Below are 19,546 nucleotides of genomic sequence, written 5' to 3' on the forward strand. Positions count from 1 at the left end.
CCTACAGAGTGTGACAAGCAATCAAATGAGGGGGCTGGCATGAAAAAAAAAAAGTTTTGCCACAGTGGCCCTTTAAAAATTGGTCATTGCATGTACATCTGATATAGGAAAATTAGATTATAAGCGTTCCTGGGCACGGGACTGATGTGAATGGTGACAATTTTTGTTAGCACTATATAGGAAACAACAAAGAAATGATCCATTTGCATTCTAAATTGAGTTTGTGGTGCTCAATGAAAATGGAGTGATTATTTTCTACACTATATTGTCCACTAAGGATAGTAAGATGGGGCTTTACTCAACTACTTTAAACACGGTGACAAATCTCTTCTATACCTAGACACAAGAGTGAATAGATTTCTAAAATCCATTTCACACCACCATTTATACACTCTGCAAACGCCTGTGACCTCTAATGCTACAGTACATGGATTCCATTCATTACTAGGTAGCCCCCTATAAAAGGATTAAATTCAGCCTTTAGACTGCGGAGTGAACACCAGGTTGACATGGCTGTTTAAGAGAAAACGCAACAAAGGAAAACAGCAGCAAGGAAAATCCCATTCTTTAAAGCTGGCCGAACAGAATTTCCCAATTTAGTGTCTAAACCATTTAACAGACAGGTTCATACCACAAATTCCGAATGATTTTTGATCTGCTTCCATGCTTGTGAGTGATATATGAAGATACATATTTTTATGTTTGTGAAGTTAGTTCTTACATTTCGCTCTGCACTCAGCATCAAGTATCATGTTCTCTCAATAAAAGGCAGGGAGAGATAAAACCATCATGCAGACCCTTTAAGGGCATAAATCTGTTCCCAGCTACAGCCTTTGGCCCCTTGATGTGATAATAGTGATTAGATGTCAAAATATTCTGTCTAAGGATATTATTTGGTTGTACTGTGCTAGAAGGCGACTATCTTACCCACAATCATAATCATTTTCTTCTTTTGTTTAATATGACAATCTTGATTAGTTTGTACAAGTCATTTTTTTACATTTAAGAATGGACTCGTGCCACATTTTTGTGGTCAAATAACTTTTGGTTTTTTTTAAAATACTAATATTTAACATTGTTCTATTCTTCAAAAGGTCCTGCCGACCATAGGGCCGACCTGAGATGGTTAAATTTAATTAGCAGCTTTGTGTCCATAGATTCTAAAATTACAATATTTAAAAGACTTGTACAACTTTGAAAGTTATTCCAAATCCACAAGATCTGATTAATGAGGATGTGACCACTGACACCTCCACCTATTACAAGAATAGGGGTCCCATGTCCCGTGTGTGAATGAAGCGGTGGCCAAGCATGTGCACTTCTTTTCCACTCATTTAAATGGAACTTCTGGAGGCAGCCAAAGTGCATGCTTGACTTGGAGCATGGTGGTCCCAGTGGTTGGAGCCCCAATGATCTGAAAGCTATTCCCTATCCTACAGATAGGGAATAACTATCAAACTTGCCACAATTCCTTTGAAGGCAGATATGTTAACTAACATCTCCACAAATACGTACATTTGGTTCAACCTGCAATAACGTTTTTTATTTCAATGGAAAGATGGAGGCAATTCAATGACAAATACTTTTGATGGCAGTTCATCCAACTGGACAATGAATTGGGTACTTTGATATCAAAAATAGCCAATCCTTGTTTTTCCTAATATCTGCCATTGGGAAATAGTTAAGGGAGTCGCCATACATATTAGATTGTTGATGGCTCCCTTAAATCTAATATGTATGAATAGCTTTAGCATAACTATTGCGTCATGTATGGTACACCGGATGGAATTTCACTATACATTTTGCTACTTTTACATCTTTGGATTCCTTTTTTTAGCCTTATTATTTTTTTTTAACTCGAAATCAGCCTTGTATCCGCAGCTGATTTCAGTGGATACAGCGCTCCCTTCACCTCGCAAATCCTCATGCTATCAGCGTAGCCTTCCACCATGTTCCCAACAGCCTCTAGTGAGCGCAACGCCATTGGTCAGGTGATGTGAAAGTGTAAATATTATGAAAGCCTACACTGATGTATGCCTTACACAATGTCTTGCCTTAGGCCTCCCTCACACAGGGCGTTTTATACAGCGTTTAGCGCTGCCTTTTCAGCCCAGCACTAAACGCTGTACAACACTCCCATTCATTTCAATGGGGCTGCTCACACAGGGCTGAAAACGCAGCGCCTCCCAACGCTGCGCTTTGATAGCGATGCATGTTCTATTTTGGGGAGTTTTCAGCCCTGCGTCGCCCATTGAAATGAATGGGCAGCGATTTTAGCACTGCTGAAAACGCGGCAACACTTGGTGCCGCATTTTTGGCAGCGTTAACCGCTCGCCGATTTTCGGGGTGAGGGCTTGTAATAGAAGCCCTACCCCGAAAAACATTCCCAGCTAGGCTAGAGGAAACAAAGAAAGTAATACTCACCTAGCCGCTGCGGTCCGGGTCGCGGCCGCTGCTCTCTGCTGCTGATGCGGGCTTCCTCGGCACTCCCAAGTCTATTGCCGGAGGCCAGGTTTGAGAACCCCGGCTCCGGCAATAGAGTGCTATGATTGGGTATCAAGCAAGCGCCGACAACCAATCACATCCCTTCATTGACTGTCTCAGCCAATCAGAGCTTGCCGGCGCTGATTGGCTGAGACAGTCAATGAAGGGCTGTGATTGGGCATCGAGCAAGCGCCGACAACCAATCACAGCACTCTATTGCCGGAGCTGGGGTTCTCAAACCTGGCCTCCGGCAATAGACTTGGGAGTGCCGAGGAAGCCCGGATCAGCGGCAGAGAGCAGCGGCCGCGACCCGGACTGCAGCAGCCGCGACCCGGACTGCAGCGGCTAGGTGAGTATTGCTTTTTTTTCCTTCTTGTCAGCATTCTTGGCTGCGTTTTCAGCCGAGCTGAAAATGCAGCCAAAACGCTGGCATAAAGTATGCCAGCGCTGCTGAATCGGGGCGGAATCTGCAGCAAACGCAGCGTTGCAAAACGCTGCGTTTCTGCAAACGCCCTGTGTGAGGGAGGCCTTACTTTGTTTGAAAAAGGCCTGCAACGGTCTTCTAAAATCAATACAGAATGGAATGTAATCTTCATTTTGGTTGTTCCCAGTAAAAAAAATAATAAAACATACCGTAATTATTTTCCTTTCATCGAAAGGGCAATTAAATGGAATAAATGTATCATTTGATGCATCAAATAAAACGAGTTGCCTAATGTCTGTAAAAGAAAGCTGTAATTCACTTTAACTTTGTTGATTAAAGTTCACTCTTCTTCTTCTCAACCTCATAGACCGAGGAAACAGAAGAAAAGAACAATCTTTCTCTGTAGAAAAAAAATGATCAAAAACCTCTTGAAGATAATTTGCTATTTAATATTGCACCCTTTAAAGGCAGGTCTTGCTGCCAAATATTACAATGATTGTACTTTATAGCCACCCACTACATCTCAATTTTAATTTTATGAATATCGCAAATTATAACAGTCACATTATAACCTCTAAAGGGGCTAATTTATAAACGCGCTGTCCATCAATTACACATTTTCCATCACATTAATAAAATGGCAAGAAGTAATTACGCCGACTTCAGAGATGAAGATGCCTTGAACAAATCATTATGCTGAAATTATTTTCTTTAAAAAACTTAGCAGGTTCTAATTACGACTGAAATGAGATAAGGAAAATGATCACAAAATAGACATTAACCTGATGAGTTCCACAGTTTCAGAGTACATGGTGTATGGAGATTTAGCTTCTAATGGATCTCGCTCCATAGCGTTCCCGCATTCGATGAAAGAGAGGGCAGCATCAGCATAATTCACAGCTTTGCCAAACTTTTCTATCTGAAACATTGCATAACAATAGTGTTATAGAAAAGCTTATGATGCACAAAACCGCTCTAGAATAATTCACACTGCGTCCTTTTCACTGCCCAGGCAAATTTTAAACTTAGATAAGTGGTCTTTGTCTGACTCGTGGGCTTCGGATTTTTCTAATATGGTTTTCAATGGTGTCTTTAATATACATAATTATTTTAATCTATGAAAATGAACAAATACATTATTTTCATATCAGCTTCTGTGTGAATGTTACTATAGGTAATGAAATGCTTGTATATAATGCAAACACAACGCCCTTGTTCATGTCTCATTTGAAGGAGTTGATCCATGGACCCAATATTTTCTCTAAAAATAGATGATCAGCTGATTGTTGTGGATCCAGGTCTTAGAATGCTTGTATGCCATGTATTTTCCCTGTATCAGGCTGCTACATAAAGCTATTCAATAGCCAACCATGTTATACATGGAAGGGTTGTGTTCATCAAAGTGCAAAATGCTCTTATGAAGTGGCTCAACATTCTGGCTCATTGGTGGGGTCATGCTCATGAAATCCAACTCCATAATGTCTACATGCCCTAATTTGGCAAATGGAAAGGGATTGTTTGGATGAGAAAACTACATTAAGCCAGCTGCCACTACCATGGAACTTTCATGGAAAAAGATTTTGCAATTTTTGCATTTTGAAGTATCGAAGAGAAAGTCTTGGGGTGAATAGTGTTGACCAAACTGAAACACTCAAACCGTGTTTTGGGTCAAACTTTGCTAAATGTTCAGTTAAGCACAAATGTGTACCCTGGGCGAGTGTTCTTGGCCAAACCTACTAAAATTTCTTTTAAAAGAAGAAGGAGAAAGAAGAATCCTCTTCTATGAAGACGAAGGAGAATGAAGAAGAAGAAAGAAAAAAAGAAAGGAGGAGAGTGAAAAAGAATCTTCGAAGATTCTTCCTCTTCCTTCTTTCTTCTTCCTTCTTCTTCTATCTTCTTTTTTCTTCTCGTATACCGGACTTTTATGGCTCAGTTTTAGCAGTATTGGTGAAGTTCAGGCTTGGTTGGAACTAATTCGGTCTGAACCAGAGCCCATTGCCTGTATTCGGTGAATTGGCCAAAGTGTACTTTTAAAAACTCAAGTTAAATGAAAGTAGAATGCAAGTCACACAATTATGAAATTACCTGCAACTTGCCTGATGCTTATGGAGCTTATTGACACTGACCTGTCACACTACAAAAGTATGTGTAGCTTTATAGTAGAACAGTTTAACATAGGGCAGATTGATAAAGTTTCTTAAGACAGTACCAGAAGGAGGAAAATTGGAAAGGAAAGGTATCTCTGTTTTTGGACCCAGTCCCTGTTTCAGGTGTAAACTGTACCATGAGAATCTGGGCAGAACAAATAGTTAGCAAGTCAAGGGAAGGTCACTTAACTTTAATGGTAGCAGCACTGCATCAGAGCTACTGTATAACCCTTTGATGGTCTCACTGACATGTCATCAAGATATATTATTGCAGATTACAATTTTAATATGATCTAAATTATAATCAACTTAGTATGTCGCTTGTAAAAGATTGTGCAACAGTTTAGATGCCAGTTTTCAACTGAAATGCAAACATATCTTTTATTAGATTGATCTTAGTCTGTAATTGGGAGGGCGATCATTATAGTGAGGCCAACTGAAAAGGAGACAAGCAGCAAGCCGACAAGCGACGAAACAAGTATTTAACTTGTCAGGTGAACTTTAATTATGGTGGCAGCAATTATTGTTAATTGACAGAAAAAATAGCCCACGTCAAATCAGTAATAATATAGAAGATACACTTACTAATTTATCAGCTTTATGCTTCAACCTCTTGGCTTCCTGCATGTAATAATCAGCATTATGTAACCTGAAATAATGGAGCATAATACAGTGAAAACAGACAGCCTTGAGCTGGAATTAATATGTAGGATTGGCAACTTTGTATCAGACTTGTAGCTACATTTTAGAATCAATGTTATGACCATAAGACTCAGCCCAACCGCAGGACTAATGACTCAAACTCTCAGTATCATAATAGATAGGGACTAGAGATGAACAAGTATACTCGCTAAGGCACATTACTCGAGCGAGTAGTGCCTTAGCCGAGTATCTCCCCGCTCGTCTCTAATGATTCGGGGGCCGGCGGGGGGCGGGGAGCGGCGGAGGAGAGCGGGGAGGAACGAAGGGGAGATCTCTCTCTCCCTCTCTCCCCCCCGCTCCCCGACGCAACTCACCTGTCACCCGCGCCGGCCCCCGAATCTTTAGAGACGAGCAGGGAGATACTCGGCTAAGGCACTACTCACTCGAGTAATGTGCCTTAGCGAGTATACTCGCTCATCTCTAATAGGGACTTTTAACTGTAATATGAACACTAACATGCAGCCGCATTATTGCTGTCTGAATGAAGTCTAAAATGTTGACACATAGAAAATGGAGATGAGCGAGCACCCAAATGCTCAGGTCCGCGTTATTCGAGTCAAGCTTTTTGTAAGATTCGAGAGCTCTACTCGAGTAATGAACCCCATTGACTTCAATGGGAGACTCGAGCATTTTTGTATGTGGGCCGCCGGGTGCCGAGCTTTTTTTTTTGTTTGTTTCTTGTTCTCTCTCTCTCTATCTCCCAGCCAGCCAACCAAAAAATTTGCAGTTGACACACACGCTGCGTTGCGGCGGGGAGGGGCCAAAACAGGCACGTCACTGCGGGGAGGAGCCAAAAACTGAGGCGGGGTCGAACACGGCATAATGCTCATTCGAGTAGCGAGCACCATCGAGTATGCTAATACTCGAACGAGCATCAAGCTCGGCAGAGTACGTTCGCTCAACTCTAATAGTAAAGTTACAAGTTCAATAGTTAAGACTTCCCTTGCAGTATCTGTATCATTTCCTCTAACCAGTCATCCTCTAAATGGAGCCATGTTTCCCTTTCCAATAGAGGCTGATATTTTTATTGAGGTATTTCAGCCTCCATTGTCCCATATGTAGCGAATACAGCTCTGTATGCCCTGTTGGCACTGGCGTAACTATAAAGGATGCAGGGGATGCGATTGCACCAGGGCCCAGGAGCCTTAGGGGGCCCATAAGGCCTCTTTTCTCCATATAGGGAGCCCAGTACTATGAATAAAGCATTATAGTTGGGCCCCTGTTACCGGTTTTGCATTGGGGCCCAGAAGCTTCAAGTTACGCCTCTGCCTGTTGGCATATGCCAGTGCAAAAAAATTTGCACCAGATTTTGGATCTATGTAGATTTTTTTTCTAAAATCTCGTTCAGGTGACTCACCTATCGTCAAAGGCAAAAGCCGAGTGGGATCACACCCTCTAACTACACAGTGTAGCTTATAGTTGCTAAGATATGGTTATTGCATTGTAATACTTACGTTTCATCAAATGTTATCTTTGATCTTCGAGCATCTGTATTTCCATTGGATACAGAAGGCATTGAGGACCATAAATCTGCATCTATAAGATGCTGGATGTTCTCAAGGACACTGCTTGGTGGTCTGCTGTTATCTTCTTCCTGTGTAGACAATAGACCTGATAATGATTACTGCATACAAACTTTCCGGAATTTTTTCCGCTATAGTGTGCATAATTAAAAATATCTAAATAACAGATTGATGGAAAACAATTAAGTCACTTATCAATATTAATAAATGAATAATCAACGCTACATTGATCAAAATAGATCCTAGTATTACAGATGTAGCATTCATCACCATTATCACGCTATCACTGTAATGAGCCTATACTATTATCATAGCACAACATCCATTCATAATGGCAAAGACTGCACTTTGCAAGTCACGTAGAGATGACTGCCTGCTTATGCTATTAACATAACTATCAAGCACACCCATAGAAGTAGTAGCAGTATGGACGACATTATGCAGCAGTACTGAGCAATAGACCTGTGAAGCTTACTAGAAGTTCTAGCAGTGTCTGTATGTGAGGTTATTTTTCTTTATGCCCCCGGGGCTCTTCTGTAGATACTGTAATGGTATGAGAAATAACACTGATACTTACACAGCTTACTTTAATGTTCGTTATTGTGCTGCCACTCTTTTTGTGTCTGGTAGAAGTAACTGGGACATGCACAGTCGTCACACTGCTGTCCTGAGTGAAAGAGCTGTTATCACTGGAGTGTCGCCTTCGAATGGGTTCATCCTCCAAAGGTGAAAGCAATGGAGGGAACACTTTTTCTTCTCTCTTTTTTGTTGCCTTTTTTGCTCTAGAAAAAAAATTATCAGAAGAAATTGTACCATGTCCAAAAAGATCTTATAGTGGTTTACCAGATTCCACAAATAAAGTTACCTGTTCTATAATTAAAAGTAATTATAAGGCCATTCCTGCAAAACACCTTTTTTTCATCACAACCCCCTCCCCCCACTTGATTGCCTGTCAAACTCTGGTGGTGTCGTCTGTGTATTTAAGTCTGGCAGCCACCCATCTGATGCTTATCAGACACTAGTTTGATGGTGAGATTTTTGCTTTCATTTTCACATCAATTGCAACAGCACAGTAGGAACTATACCATTTATGCCTGCTGGATGGACAGTTTATTTATCATTACCTTTCATAGTCTTCTTGATAAACTATAGCTCATGGGTTTACAGTCAGTAGGTTGAGCTGTGATCTCCTCTATTATAACTGTGTGACAGGAGTTGTGTGATCATCAGCAGTTACTGTGACAAGAGTCTCTGTGTTCCCCTTAGGCAGTTTCTATGGCAGAGTCCATGTAATAGGATCACACAGACTGAGAAAATAGCTAGAGACTGAACAAAAAACCTGAGCTGGTCAGACTTCAGACCACATGACCATATAAGAAGAAAGCATTATTTGTAGTCAGTGTCATAACTCCCTATTGACCTACAGTTAACATATAGCCATGAGGTTTTTGCTGCAAAAAACACAATGAAAATGTGGGAAATTAACTTAAGCCAGGGAAAATAGGCACTTTTTACAAACTAATCACACTTTTAACCTTCCCTTCTTCAGCAGAGGATCTAGGGTGGGTGGTTATTTTATGGAAAGGGAATTACTGAATAATGTTATACTTTTTGTTTTTCTTTGGTATTGTGTAAAATTATACTAATTGTTACATTTGAAAGAGTTGTGTCATTTTCTAATATTTTCTGGGTCTTAATTCTTCATAGTTTTCAAGATCTTTGCTTGTACTATAGTGATTAAATTGGAACTTTCATGGTTTCGTTTCAGAGGATCGAAATATGTCCTGGTTGTGTGACAATTACACAGGTATATTGCTCATTATAGTAGGTACCATATATTAGAGCTGTGTGTTCTAACGACTTGTACACTGTGTGTTCATCACATGACCAGGGCAGATTTGAATCTTCTAGAAGTACATAGGCCAGTTTCAGGCGAGCATATAAAAACACTTCCATGATATTATTGATCCATATTACGGATGTGTTTCAAAAGACTTTGTATCGGTATGTCATCAATTTTGGCCTCCGTATTTTTATTATGTTCTAATCTGCGTTTGCCCAATAGAAAAGAATACAAGTACGGAGGCAAATATGCAAAAAATAGATCACGCTGTGTTCTTTAAAAACGCCCGTAAAAAATATGTGATTAGCTCTATAGATTTACATTAGCTCTGTATTATTGTCCTCTCGGTACTACCTTTTGGGTGGTAGAGTTAGTGGCTGAGGCATGAGACAATGGGGTCGCCTTTAATGAATTAATAACCTTGCTTTTAGGTAGGGCTAGTCCTGTCCTAGAAGTGAGGGTGAGGTTGTCCCTTCCTTCTTTGGTTTTGATTATATGGTACTTCCCTCCGTTCCGTGAACACAACCTTACGTTCGTCCTGGATGAGATTCGTCTTACATTCAGGGCAAATGTGACAGACATGAGAAACGGAGACCCAAAATATACTTAGTATGAAATTGTAGAACTTTCCATTATATGGTAAATAAGCTTTGTAGCTGCCATTGTATGCTCTGTTTTCGATGACACTGTCATAATAAGAACTAAGAGCTGTGAAGAACGACTCTGCACAGGAGTCATTAGCTCAGACACTGTTCTTATAATATCACAGCTATGATTCACCTTACTACACCGAACGTAATTATGTACGGTCATTGAAACTTAGTACCTGAGAGACGGTGCATTTACAACATGCCAAGAGATTTATAGAGCTGACAAACCTTTTTCATCCATTTTATGAAAGAGGAGGCATCATTAGCAGACATTAATTGTTACATATTGTGGAGCTGATTGTTCACTTGCTTTGGGCTGTAACTGCTGTAAAAATGGGTTTTTAATTGCAATAATAACCAATTGCGAATGAATTTATTGGAATAATTAAACATGTTTAATGACTTAATTTGCCAACATGTTTTTGCTAATTGAAATGCAACGACAAACAGTTAATACAGCGGAGGAAGCGCAAACGCCTTCAGTGGATTTATGTAGGAGAGCTAAGGGCGGGCAAGAGCTAGACATGGCATGGAGATTTTATGGGAGTAGCTTCATATAATTTATGCAGCTGTTTTATATGAATAATGACCAATAAGTGGATTCTAAATAGCCCCCAAATTGTACTGCTAATGTATAAATCATGTACCTGATTTGTTTAATGCATAGATTTGATCATTAAGGCTCCCTTAAACGGTATGGAGCAGCATGCATGGAGCCTCTCCGGTAGTCCATGCTTGTGGTATGGTTTCCTGGCACAGAGTAGTATGGTCTTTGAGTAACGTTGTAAGGGCTCTGGAGGATACCATACTATTGATATGTTCTCCCTGAGAAGTAATCTAAGCCTGGACAACCCCTTTAATGAAAATAGTTGGAATAAAGACTAGTAGGTCTCCATTTCAGCAGGTTTCTGTAAATTTCTGGCACTTCTTGCTGGAAAGAATAATACAGTTGACCACATTATTCTTTCCAGCACAAAATGCCAAAAATGAACAGAAACCTGATGAAACAGAGAACAAGTCTCCATTTCTGCAGTTTAAATTAATGGCTCAGATTTCATCAATAGATGCTATTTTTAATGGAAGCCCTGACAGGACACCTAAATGGAGGACACAGTGAGGTGTGAAGGGGTCCTTGGAAAGATCTGTAATACTGTAATACAGCCATGTGCATGATACCTAAAAGATGCATATCTTCATGCACTTCCCGACTGCCCTATCACTGTCATTGAGCTCTCCAATTCAACTTTATTTATAAATTGGGGGATATGTTTATGATTTTTCAAAGGATGTCCATTAACTCAACTCTCGATGTAAAAAAAGGCACCTTAACTATTTAAACTTAGTGTAAGAACTTGTTCACTTCTGTGTTTGGGCTTAGTTAGAGCTTTCCATCTCTCTATTCCATTTTTGGATCACAGAAATAAAAGTAAAATTAAAATAAACATTTCCATTTTTCCCTACTGATTTCAATGGGTTTTACAATGATAGAAAGTTTTCAGCTTACTTCCGTCCCATTAGGTTTCTGTTTTTTTTTTTTTTAACGGAGCAAAAAGAGCGGTCTGCAGCGCTTTAATAAAATAAATAAAAAGGAAACCTTGTCTTCTGTGCTCCGCTCTCTAGGGCTTGCCTACTCGAGGGAAGGCACAATAGCACTTCAGCTTTACTACACAACTGCAGAGAACAAAACTAGAAATTGCTGAAAATGTTAAGACATCACCTATATACATTCATTAATCCTGCAGACTCATGTTTTTATATAGTCATGGAACTCCTTGACAACTTCTAATCTTTTCATTATCTATCTATCCATCTATCTCATCTCTATCTATCTATCTATCTCCTATCTATCTATCTATCTATCTATCTCCTATCTATCTATCTATCTATCTATCTCATATCTATCTATCTATCTATCTCATATCTATCTATCTTATATCTATCTATCTATCTTATATCTATCTATCTATCTCATATATATCTATCTCATATCTATCTATCTATCTATCTCATATATATCTATCTCATATCTATCTATCTATCTATCTATCTATCTATCTATCTATCTATCTATCTATCTCCTATCTATCTATCTATCTATCTATCTATCTATCTATCTATCTCATATCTATTTATCTCATATCTATCTATCTATCTATCTATCTATCTATCTATCTATCTATCTATCTATCTATCTATCTATATATCTATCTATCCATCTATCTACTTCTCCTTTAATCCAGGAGCTTCTGTACTCCAGGTAGCGGCTCTACCTATTGAGCACTTTAGACAGCTCCCCTACATGACCTTAATCTTGCTCCCTTTTCCTGCAATCCAGTCCCTGTTTTAGCTCGCTCTGTTCATAATTGAGCGTGCTATAAAAGCCTGGCCCTTTCACTTCCTCTTTGAGTGATTATTGTGCTTGCTGCCTTTGGTCTAGCTCTGCTACTACTGCTCCTCTCTACTGAATTTCCTCTGACCACATTACTTGCTTGCTACCTTTGTACAGCAAATGGTCCAAAGGGCTGATGGCTCAATAGGTAACAGTGCCACCTGGTGTACAGGAGCTCCTGGGTTCGTGTCCTGACAATATCTATCTCTCATATTTCTATGTAATTATCCATCTATCTATTATCTATCTATCCATTACAGATGAGCACGCACGGTAAGGTCAGTTACTCGAGCAAGCATCGCTCTTCTCGAGTAACTGCCTTCTTGTCCGAGCGTGCTCGGATGGGGGGGCGGTGGGGCGTAGTGGGGGGGGGGGGGGGGAGAGAGAGAGACATCCATCTATTTAATACCTATGTAATTATCTATCTATCCATTTATCTATTTAATATCTATGTAATTATATATCTATCTTATCTCTATCTAATAACTATGTAATTATCTATCTATCCATTTATTTTCTATCTATCAAATATCTCTCCATCCATTCATTTAATATCTATGTAATTATCTATCTATCTATCTCATATCTATCTATCTCATATCTATCTATCTATCTATCTATCTATCTATCTATCTATCTATCTATCTCTAGCAGTAAAACAGATGTTTTTCTACAATAGTCAAGCTGTTTACTTGTCTGATAGAAAGAATACTAGGAAATGTGTTAATTTTTACACTCCAGTTTAATTGCTGCTTTGGAACTACAATGTGCAATCCTATCTGATGTTCCTTTGTGCTCTCTGCTTAGTGACACAGATTTCCATGAGGTGTAAATTAAATAATGTGACATAGTTATTAATAGATGGAACTTGTATATGGCGACAGAGTCATTGCCAGCAAAGGTTGCTGCTGGCAGAAATTCACAAGCTCTCAAGGTGAATTGTAAAGGTTAGGTGTCTCCTCAGCACAGCTGTTTAATACATATCATCTGGTGTCTCGGAGCAGTTACAGCCGGCGTAGCCGTGAAACCAACATCTCAGTGATTCTTAGAGTAAACCGCAACAAGGCGAATAAATGTTTTCTAACCCCCAGTCAGGATGTGGGTGAAGGGTAGACAGAGGAAACAGTCCAGGAAGAGCACACTGTCATGTGTGCACACTTAGGACACTACTCCAATGTCATCAGGAAAGAAATATTACTCTTATTGTGACCACTTTAAAGGGATCTAATGGTTTGGGCAAATAAAGCCAATTTACAGAATATGGAAAAGTGTTACAATTTCCTAATATACTTTTTTGCATCAGTTCCTTGCGGTTGCTACAATTCAATAGGAAACTTCATTGTTTACTTCTCATGAATTAAATTCAGTCCCGGTTCTTTGAATGTAATATGGTGGAATGTGACAACGCTCAAGCACAGAGAATGTAGATTTAATGCTCTTTTCTTTGGTTTAATGAAATACTGCTTTTCAAGAGGATGGTTTCACAGAGGATTTTGTCACAGTTTATCATGCAACCAGGGGCGTAACTATAGAGGGTGCAGGGGATGCGGTTGCACCCGAGCCCAGGAGCCTTAGGGGGTCCATAAGGCCTCTCTTCTCCATATAGGGAGCCCAGTACTATGAATAAAGCATTATAGTTGGGGCCCCTGTTATAGGTTTTGCATTGGGACCCAGAAGCTTCAAGTTATATCTCTGTGCAGCATGGTTTAGATATGGGTACGGGTACAGAAACAGATAGAGGGGGGGCCCAGCCCACATTTTGCATCAGGGCCCCTGAGCCTTTAGTTACGCCCCTGCATGCAACTGTTGAGCCAAGGCCAGAAGTGGATTCGAAAGATATGGGAAATAAAAAGGAAGGTCTTAATACAACACTTCTGAATTCAAAAACTGCATGAAAAACTCCCACAAAACCCGTGTGTGAAACTCCCCTTAAGCAAAAGTTTGTGAATTAAAAGCAGATGTAATAACTCCAACAGTGTTTAATAGATCCCCAAATAGATATTCTATATGTAGTCTCTACTAATGAGTAAACTTTTGAAAAATTCACTTTGGCCAGCTAGCAGAACATTTGCAAAAAATTTGATTTCGTCTGAACAAGCTCAAACTGAACCAGAAATTTGCCAAAATCCCTAAAACTGGTACATGACACTGTCTACGAGCCATAAAAGCCCTTTATAAAACACTGAGAGAGGTATACAAGACTTTTATGGCTCTTAGGCCTTAGTCACATGGGCGTTTTTTCGCGCGATTTGCGCATCGCATGACGGATGCGCATGCGCAAATCGCGTGACCGGCGCCGAAAAATCGGCCGAAAAAGCGCCCGAAAATCTGCTCCTAGCCGCGTTTCATTAGAAACGGGCCGGAGCTGTCCAGCGCATTGCATTCAATGGAGCCGGCAATACAGCCAGCTCCATTGAAAGCAATGTGCTGCGGGCGAGCCCGGGATGAATTGTCGGGAAGGGCTTAAATATATAAGCCCTTCCCTGCAATTCATCCTAAAATGTGTTAAAATAAAAAAAAATTGTATACTCACCTTTCCACTGCAGCCGGAGTTCTGCCGCGGCCGCTGTCAGTTCTCCTGAACTGCTTCTCGGCACTATTCAGCCGGCGGGGCTTTAAAATCCCCGCCTGCTGAATGAGTTGCCTCTGATTGGTCACAGCCTGACCAATCAGAGGCAGGTTTCACTCACACACCCATTCATGAATTCATGAATGGGTGAGTGACTGCTGCCTCTCATTGGCTCAGCGGGACCAATCAGGGGCAGCTCCCGCTGAGCCAATGAGAGGCAGCAGTCACTCACCCATTCATGAATTCATAAATGGGTGTGTGAGTGAAACCTGCCTCTGATTGGTCAGGCTGTGACCCATCAGAGGCAGATCATTCAGCAGGCGGGGATTTTAAAGCCCCGCCGGCTGAATAGTGCCGAGAAGCAGTTCAGGAGAACTGACAGCGGCCGCGGCAGAACTCCGGCTGCAGCGGAAAGGTGAGTATACAATTTTTTTTTATTTTAACACATTTTAGGATGAATTGCAGGGAAGGGCTTATATATTTAAGCCCTTCCCGACAATTCATCCAGTGCTTGCCGGCAGCCCATTGCTTTCAATGGAGACGGTTGTATTGCCGGCTCCATTGAATTCAATGGGCAAACATCGTTCTTCTCTGCCACAGTTGTTACAGCTGTGGCAGAGAAGAATGATTTTTATTCTATATGTTCTCAATGGGGTCGGCGCTGCTGCCGCCGGCCCCATTGAGCGCATATAGAGAGGAGAACAGGAATCGCACTTAGGTGCGATCTGCGATTTCTGTTCTATAATTTATCGGACGAGCGCATAAAAAGCGCTCATGTGTCCGATACCATTGCAAAGCAATGGTTTTATAAAATCGCCGGACGCATGCGCAAATCGCGGCTAAAAACGCCCGTCTGACTAAGGCCTTAGACAGTGTTATACACCAATATTCAGGACTAGTGTTCAACGAACTGAACCAGTAGAACCTTAAAACTTTGTTAAATGCTTGGTTCAGGTTCATGCCGAACTAAACTTTTAGCAAAGTTTGATCCAAAATAGGGTTCTAGTGATTTGATTTGCTAACACCAGTATTCTCTGGACAGGAAATACAAACTGCCCTATAGAGCAGCATACTGAATTCAGTCTCATAGGTTATAACCACACAGTTTCCGTTTTCATACTCTGTCGTACTGCCAGTACACAAGGTGCCCTTTGTTTCTGAACTGATTTCTCCCAGGCTGTTAGTGACTGCTTTTCTGGGATGCTTTTTTTCCTCTACCCTCCAGTTCACATTGCCTTGTCTTTTGTAAACTACTCTCTAGGGTTTGCCAACTCGGGGAAAAGCACAACAGCACGTTTACTCTACTCCTCAACTGTACCATGGTGCCATTTAATTCCCAGTTCAGTGCCTGCCTTTCACTCTGAACCAGTCTGAAAGCCTCTCGGCACTGTTTACGGCCATCATGGCTACATCCTTCTACTTAGTATTGGCGGCTTCTCAAATATTTCTCGCAGGAACTTTTTGAAACAGTGCCCCCTAAGCACAGGCTACATGAACATACATGTAATATATCTTTAATAGATTATATGACCACATGAAGAAGGATACAAAAACTGACACATTTTAATGTTTTTGGCCTTATAAGACTCATCATGTCTACTACGCGGTCTCAACAAGGAGAAACTGTACTCCCTCACCTATGTTATAGGCCTCTCACTTGACCAACCAGAAACCTACTGTACACTGATGAGGGGCAAAACCCCCAAAACGGTCTGTCCATCAGGACTGGCTCCAGGTTTACATGGGCTCTTGGGAAACAGAGTCACAGTGGGCCCCCTGAGTCACTTATAGATCTTGTTGTGACCCCTGAGTGGTTTATAGGCCTCACTGTGTCCCAGCAATAATATAAACTAACATCACTGCCATCATTCTCCCATGGCATCCTCCATCCTCTGGCAACTTCTTGCTAGGATTGTGCTGAACAATGCAGATTACGTGATGACATCATTGCGCAGCCTGCATAACAGAGAAGGGGTCGGAATGCACAACAGGAAGAGCTCAGCTTCCTGCAGTTTTGTTGTCATAGTCATTTGTATCTATGTCTTTAAGATGTGGGTACAATTAATCTCAAAGAATGAGGACCAGATCCACCCCACCCCTGAGTAGGCCTCCAGGCTCAGTGGGCCTCAGCACCTGCCTGGGTCTGCTAGATGCTGATGATGGCCCAGCTATCTGTACACGGTTATCTTTTTCTTCTGAGAAGACTCTGGTTTTGGTCTATATTCCCAGTCATGTTACAAGACCTGTTAAAAGGTCAGACATTGACTTGTCGGGAAGCTGCTTTCCAGAAGGTAGTGCTGAAACGGCATTGTTCTATCTCCCATTTGCATGCCTTGGATACCTTACTCCACCACTGTTCATAGATGAACCTATCCTATACAACCTCTGAAGAAGAGATACAACCGTTTAATAAAACTTAATATACAATTGCATGACCAATTAAAAAAAACAACATAGCATGGATTTTCATAAAATACATGATACAAATAAATACCAAAGTAATGATAATATGCGCATCAAATACTCACTCTTTAGTGCTGGTCGTCCTGCTACTAGGAATGGGAGAGATGCATGGAGGAAGTAGAGAGGGGGCGATGGTTTCATCCAAGCGTTGCTTTTTGCAGTCAACTTGCAGATCATTGCTTTCACATTGCTTGAAATGACATCAGAAAATATTTTACAATCTTGCAATAGTCCTTCCTCTGAAGTCCTCCTTACTTCTGTATTTACTTTATAGACAAGTATTTGCATATAACCCCATTATTATTTATCTATGGGACCTAATGGGCTAACATATCCAGATACCAGATATATATGGAAAAGTGAATAAAGCATAACTTTTAAGGCTTCTTCAGATAAGCGTATGTGCGAATGCGCTCGCCTCAGAACAACCTATTTGCACATTGAACAAGGCTTGGTTGCGTGCGTATCTGCGCATAGAACTGTACTTTTTTGCATGCACAGGGCATGTTCATATGCACGCACGACACCCCAGCCCGGAGTAATAAATTCTATTTAGCCTAATGAGGTCCAGATAGGTTTTGTTTATCACAGAATAGCGCACACATTTCAGCGCCTCCCATAGACTTCTACGAGGACCTCTGCTGTGCAATATGCAGAAATATACAGCAAGTCCTATTCTTTTGCATGTGCAAGAAATGCACACAAAGAATTGGTTAATGTGAGAAAAAAAACATTGACATGAATGGGTTCTATTCTCTGCGTATCGCGGATGTATACGGATGCGTCCACCTGAAGAAACCCTTATGGGAATAAAGATCTCAGGAAGACACACAGCCCAATATGGAACTAGAGTGCCTACAAAATTTGTACCTGAAGACGTGCCATTTGTCAAAGAAGTCATATGAAAAAAAGTTTTGGTATCATCTTAGCCAGTAGAGTGAAGTGTGATTGTTCTCAGTAAGAGAAACCAAGTAATCTTGTAGATACGATACCTTTTAATGGCTAACAAAAATACATGATGTTATAATAGCGAGCTTTCGGGATATCGACCCTTCATCAGGCTGTGATTCAATGAAAATGGCAGGCCGATATACGCTCGTATGAAAGAGCCCTTAGTCTGTTCTTAATGGAATATGGAAAAATTATCCTCTGTGCTCTTGTTGTCGGCTCCTTAATGATGGAAAAAATCCCTCGGGATCCAATTTCCAAATGATAATTTATTAAAATAACAGTGACGTTATCAAAAAAACCCATAAAATGCCACCCGTTTCGGCATTCTAAATAACACCCTTTTCAAGCATACTGATATTTTTCCATCATTAAGGAGCCGACAACAAGAGCGCAGAAGAAAATTTTTCCATATTCCATCGTCATACATTCCCCAGTTGGTCATCCAATTTTGGGGTACCCCCCCCCCCCCCCTTTTTTCTGCTGCTCTCCTAATTGCCTAGGATAGTTGGAGGATCCAAAGCACCTGCTAAAGGCTGACCAGTGAGTCTACTTCATTTGTGCTGTATATTGAGTCCATGTGTGGTGGGGCGGATCGCTCCATTATTTCTTGGTCTGTTCTTAGTTAGAGATAGACTGGAATGCTGGGATATTAACTTAACAAAAGTTTAAAAAAGTATTCCAATAATTAAATTTTAGGTCCTACTGCTATGATATACCATAGCATTATGTTTGGTGAGGGTGCGACTTATGAAACCTCCACCAATCAGGAGAACAGAGGAATGAAAGCTATTTCCACATTTTTCATACACAAGGGCACTCCGAGCCACCTGCTGTGCAGGGAACTTGTAAGGGTCCTTTTTATACGGAACTATTATCGTTCAAATTCTTGCTGGATCGCGGGAATCCGAGCATTAATCATTAGGTGTAAATGCTGCCAGCAATTAACCCTTTCCAATCCACTGTCTGACGTCTAAAGACATTCTGATTGAAGGCTGTACAGCACCGATGTCGCAAGATGTCCGGCAGGGTATTCTTACTGTAGATTACTGGCCGCTCTGTTTTTGGGGGCCTCTCCAGCATGTCACATACCACAGTACTGGTTCTAGCCAGTAGATGGCGCCATTGTATAATGGCAGAAAGAGAAAGCCCCCTAGGAAACCTTGAATCCAAAATTGGATTGCAAAGGGTTAAACGATGAATGGTGATTTGTTCGTCATTCAGTTTCTGCAGCCATAAGATTCAGACAACGATTGACCCGTGTAAACACTGAAGAGTGTCCATCTATGAACGACTGCCCGTTTACTGCGAATAGAGGTGGGCGGCAGAAAGCGATCTCCGACCCGCTCCACCTCCATTTACTGAGTGATCAACGCTCCTCAGTGAAAGCACAAAGGCAATAAT

At 40.9% G+C, this 19,546-nt stretch overlaps 1 protein-coding gene across 2 annotated transcripts in view; it reads right to left on the bottom strand.

The window, feature by feature from the left end:
• Positions 1-19,546, bottom strand: part of AFF2 (ALF transcription elongation factor 2) — a 520,583-nt gene that overhangs the window by 32,733 nt on the left and 468,304 nt on the right. For both annotated transcript variants that reach the window (XM_066581793.1, XM_066581792.1), the window contains 5 exons: positions 17,260-17,384; positions 7,858-8,062; positions 7,212-7,351; positions 5,641-5,704; positions 3,691-3,827 (listed from right to left, as the gene is read on the bottom strand). In XM_066581793.1, the coding sequence (XP_066437890.1) occupies positions 3,691-3,827; positions 5,641-5,704; positions 7,212-7,351; positions 7,858-8,062; positions 17,260-17,384 (671 nt within the window). The remainder of the gene's footprint in view (positions 1-3,690; positions 3,828-5,640; positions 5,705-7,211; positions 7,352-7,857; positions 8,063-17,259; positions 17,385-19,546) is intronic.

This window comes from Eleutherodactylus coqui, chromosome 10 (genome assembly GCF_035609145.1).
Source record: "Eleutherodactylus coqui strain aEleCoq1 chromosome 10, aEleCoq1.hap1, whole genome shotgun sequence".
NCBI lineage: Eukaryota > Metazoa > Chordata > Amphibia > Anura > Eleutherodactylidae > Eleutherodactylus > Eleutherodactylus coqui.